This window comes from Protobothrops mucrosquamatus, unplaced genomic scaffold (assembly GCF_001527695.2).
Source record: "Protobothrops mucrosquamatus isolate PMUCROS unplaced genomic scaffold, P.Mucros_1.0 scaffold10201, whole genome shotgun sequence".
NCBI lineage: Eukaryota > Metazoa > Chordata > Lepidosauria > Squamata > Viperidae > Protobothrops > Protobothrops mucrosquamatus.
The window spans coordinates 11,311-15,935 of record NW_015395988.1 but is presented as its reverse complement, the minus strand read 5'-3'; the positions used below and the strand labels follow the sequence as shown (position 1 = coordinate 15,935).

The 4,625-nt window shown below is 36.1% G+C and overlaps 1 protein-coding gene across 1 annotated transcript; it reads left to right on the top strand.

Annotated features, from left to right (window-relative positions):
* The first annotated feature begins 1,053 nt into the window (after positions 1–1,053).
* LOC107301142 (acetyl-coenzyme A synthetase, cytoplasmic) lies at positions 1,054–4,533 on the top strand. The gene is made up of 4 exons (XM_015830405.1): positions 1,054–1,315; positions 2,409–2,579; positions 2,969–3,102; positions 4,248–4,533. The coding sequence occupies exons 1-4, from the start codon at positions 1,157–1,159 to the stop codon at positions 4,504–4,506; spliced, it is 723 nt and encodes a 240-aa protein (XP_015685891.1). The 5' UTR covers positions 1,054–1,156; the 3' UTR covers positions 4,507–4,533.
* The last annotated feature ends 92 nt before the right edge of the window (positions 4,534–4,625 follow it).

Sequence of the window (4,625 nt, the reverse complement as noted above, 5' to 3'; positions counted from 1 at the left end):
CATCACTGCTATAGGGATTACAGTGAAAATTACTAGAGAGATTTAATTTACATGTCTGAATTGCATAGAAAACCAAAGCATTTGTTGATTAGTGTAATTTGCTAGAACTACTAATAAACCTACTGAATGGATTGTCAATTTTCTGTGGGTCAACTTTTAATGGCTGTTCTTGGAATGACTGTAATTTGAATGTTGGACCAGGACTATGTTGCAAATCTGGAAGTGCCCTTGCCTGTTATTTTTTCAGAAATGTGGAAGGCATTATGAAAGTTGTACTTCAACACATCTGGAGAGAGCTGACTTCCAAAGGGTTGCCCATATACATGTAAAATGCTGTCTTTTAGTTTCAGTATGTTCTTCTCTCAGTAGAAAGATGGGACACTGTGACATGCTGCTTAGGTTGTTCTGTTTGTGTCAAATATTTATATCTTTTATGCCACAGCTGCCTCCTTGAAACAAAGCAAAATTAATAGACAATCTTTCATTATGTCAAAAACTGACAAAACTATTCTGCATGCAAAGTCCTTTTGACTCTTTTTTTAAATTGTGATGCCATCTGATACCTCCTGTGCTTCACAGGTAAAGATTTTTCTGCCTAAAAGTGTAGATTGCTAGAGAGAGGAGTTAAAATGCATGTTGTGTCAGATTTGCATGTCTTCAAAGCATTTTTTAAAGGTTTTCTTGACTACCATAAGGGGAATGCACTATTGGGGGCTTATAGGGATAAAGTAGAAGAAGAGTACTGTAAGTTGTACTGTAAAATGATTTTAACTGGATAGAAGGGATTGATCAAGATCTGAGGGGTCATTCAAGAGACCAAGATCAAAATTAAAATCTGCCCTTAAAAAAACTAAAAACCGATTCTACATTTAATATGGAATTGGATACAAACTTAAACATGATTCAAGTGGTCGAAAAGAAAAAAAAAACAAAGGATGAAGCTTGTTATAATGATTATGGTGAAACCAGTTGTGAGTAATATGCCTGAAAATATTTGGATGCCCACAAGATGACAGGAAAGAATATATATCTGATGCCATTTAGTGGATATCTGGTTTTTTGGTAGTAATCTTTGGCTGTATGATTTTTCTAGTACATCTTAATTCTATTAAGTTCACTAAAGACAAATGATGTCCAATGAAGGTTATCATGTATTATGGCATGTGGTTTTCCTCAGACTCCTTGGGATCCAGAAGTTGATCTTTGGTGGCATGACATCATGAAAAATGCTAGCAAGGAGTGTGAGCCTGTCTGGTGTGATGCAGAAGATGAATTGTTTATTCTCTACACCAGTGGATCAACAGGGAAACCGAAGGTATGTTAACATTTTCCTAGACTGGTGTTTAGAGAAATACAGTACTGCTTTTGTCAAATCATACTATTACTGCTTGGTGCTATGTCTACACTTTGTTTTTAAACTTCATTTGTTTATAGTTCTACTTGAGATAGAGTACTGAATCAATGATAATTATAATAATGTAATCAAAGAATGCCATGCTTTCTACCCATTCTGTTCCATTAATTTGCAGAGCTCCAAAAACTCTGGAGCTGACACCTTTGAACACAATAGAAGAGAATCTATCACAAGGTTGAACTGTGGGATCTTTAGTGCTTAGTCCTTAAAAGGGAGTGGAGGTTTGCAGACTTCGCTCTTTTGTAGAACTGATGATGTTATCTAGTTTGGTAATGAAATGTCTGCAAGAAAACAACCAAGCTGAGAGAGCACCCCATCTTCAAGAATGGCATATTGAAGATTGGTGCTGGTTTTGTCTTTTTATTATAAAACCTACATAGAATGCTATAATTCTAAATGTACTGTATTGGGGAGGCAAATCATAGCCTAATTAGTCTACTGTGGAATTCTATGGAGGGTGGCAGAGTACAAATAGAGGCCTGTGTGGGCAATAGGATATAGATACATGCGCTTTTTCAGTAAGAATTAATTGTGAAGTGATTGATAAAACTAAAGGGAACATTTCAGAAAATTTATTTATTTCTTTGGAAATTTTATATAGTAGCTTATCATAAGCAAATAACCCTGGGCAATAATAATACAAAACCAAAATAAAACACAAACATACAGTTAAAAATCAATAAATACAAAAGCCAAGGTGTCGAAGATAAAACTCAGTATTCCAAATGCACATATATAGGGTACTGCTAACAATCCAGCCCTAACATCTGAAGGAAAAACTAGGTTTTTATAGCTTCACTTCATATTTTTCTGAAAAATCTGATCATACCTTGTAGACGTGCATTGGAATATGATAAATTCAGCAAGTTAAAACTAATTTCCTGCTGGCTGTTATATCTTAATATACTTTTGCAATGCTGCAATTTCTGGCCAATGAGAACTAATTTATGTTTAAATGTTCCTCTGCATGGATATTTTGTATTCTATATTTCAGGGTGTTGTACACACAATAGCTGGATATATGCTTTTCACGGCTGCTACATTTAAATATGTTTTTGATCATCATCCTGAGGATATTTACTGGTGCACAGCTGATATTGGATGGATAACTGGCCATTCCTATCTCACATATGGACCCTTGGCAAATGGGGCAACCAGTGTCTTAGTAAGTTCTATGATAAAGTCTGACTGTATGGAAACATCAAGTCTTAACTCTTTTGTAGAGTGAATGGTATCAGTTTGTCTTACAACTTTCTTAACAGAAATGAGTGAGGACGCAGTTAAGATAATTGAAAAAAATAGCTCCCTAAATTATATTTTGACTCAAGATCTGATGCTGATTTTTAAAAAAGAAGAATTTTTTCTTGTTTTGACAGGCTTAAAAGAAAGTTTCATGGGGTTTCTTCTCCACTCTATGCTTTAGTGTTGTGGAGGTTTTCCTCTGCTAAGCAATATTTCCTGAACTTTGGGAGCATAATTAGGCTGTAAAATGTGGATCCATGTGCTGAAATTAGCAGTCAACATGGTACATTGTTAATTGCTATCTCTTTTCAGTTTGAAGGGCTCCCTATTTACCCAGATGTTAGCCGTATGTGGAACATCATAGACAAGTACAAGGTGACCAAGTTCTACACAGCACCCACTGCCATTCGTCTCCTCATGAAATATGGAGATGAACCTGTCAAGAAGTAAGCATGACTTTAAGGAAAACAATAAGACTGATTGCCTGTAATTTTCAGGAATGTCCTTTGGAAATACATATGTAGCCCTGGTTTAGAGCACTAGAGCAAAGTAGACTATTCCAGTCAAATCCCTAGGCATCTGTGTTTTGGCTACATGTTTATACTTAACTTTTGTCCTGAATGTCAAAGCCAGGGGAAAGGGGAATACATGTGGGTAGAATTGCATTTAGTTGGAGCTCTGGTGACTGCTAGAGAATGCCTGTCTGAAACTCCTTCAAATTTTAAAAAAGGTAAATTGAAATGTCATGGGAACATGGAAGAAAATGGGCACGGGGGACTGCAGGTTAGATCCCAGCCTCTCTGGAAATAGGACTGGAAACTATCCAGATTAGGGCCATATGATATTTTTCAGGCCAGTTGCGATGCCTGCATTTATATCAGGGCTGAACTCCAAGGGATATTTCATGGCAGGACAAAGAATCATGTATGATTAAGAAAAAAGCTAAATTTAAATAATATATTTCACCTTTTGTTGCAATAAAAATTATGGTTCAGTTCTAGAGAATCTGGGGGCTGTTTGTAAGTCTGTGGAGAAAAGTAACCTGAGACCTTATCCAGATCAGATTAGATGTTGTGCTAAACATCTTTATTTTTAATTAGCTTTGTTGAATGTTGTGGTAGCTGCCTCCTACATAAACTAATTCATGATTTACAAAACCAACATGGCTGTGTCCATGTAACCAAACCTAAGCAGGCTCCATCATATATTAGCACAGTTTGTGAACTCTGTCTGCTTTTATTGTTCAATCATCTGAGAGGGAGTAATATTCAGGATAAATACTGATCAGATCAGATCACTGAAACTGTCCAAATGTTTTGGATTTCAGTTTTTCTCAGCCTCAGGCAGCATGACATTAGCAAGCTATTATAGGAATTTACAAGACATTGAAATTAAATTGCCTTTGTGAAGGATAGATAGTGTGTTTTTGCTTTACTTAAGTCCACTTTTGATCAGGCAAAGGCATTGTAGATTTCTGAAAATGTTCTTGTTTATTCAGTTCTGGTAAATGGTTAGTTTTGAAATAAAATTGTAAAACAAGTTTTCCTTTTGGAACAATTTTCTTTTTAAAATTCATACCCTATTTATTCAGATACAGCAGGAAATCCCTGAAAGTGCTAGGAACAGTTGGAGAACCCATAAACCCAGAAGCTTGGTTGTGGTTTTATAGAGTAGTTGGTGAAGAACAATGCCCTATAGTGGATACCTTCTGGCAAACGGAAACTGTGAGTTCTTTATATTCAGCTTCCTTATTATCCTGTGAATTACTTCGTTATTTCTGTGATTCCTTGTTCTCCAAGGCCTGGATTTCACACTTACCTGCCAACTCATTACAGCATGTCATAATTTAGGTGCTGTTCCTTCGTTGTATATTTGTACCATGTAGTCTCTTCCCGAAGCTATTACTGCGTCTCCTTACCATCAGGGTTTCCAAAATCCTATTAGAATCCCTCAGGATTCCAAATCCTAT

What these genes read in the sequence shown, in the direction of transcription:
- LOC107301142 (XM_015830405.1), top strand. Translation starts at nt 1,157, where the DNA reads ATGGCATGTGGTTTTCCTCAGACTCCTTGGGATCCAGAAGTTGATCTT. An exon ending in ATGGGGCAACCAGTGTCTTA is followed by an intron (nt 2,580 to 2,968) that starts GTAAGTTCTATG and finishes ATCTCTTTTCAG; the next exon opens with TTTGAAGGGCTCCCTATTTA. An exon ending in GGAGATGAACCTGTCAAGAA is followed by an intron (nt 3,103 to 4,247) that starts GTAAGCATGACT and finishes CTATTTATTCAG; the next exon opens with ATACAGCAGGAAATCCCTGA.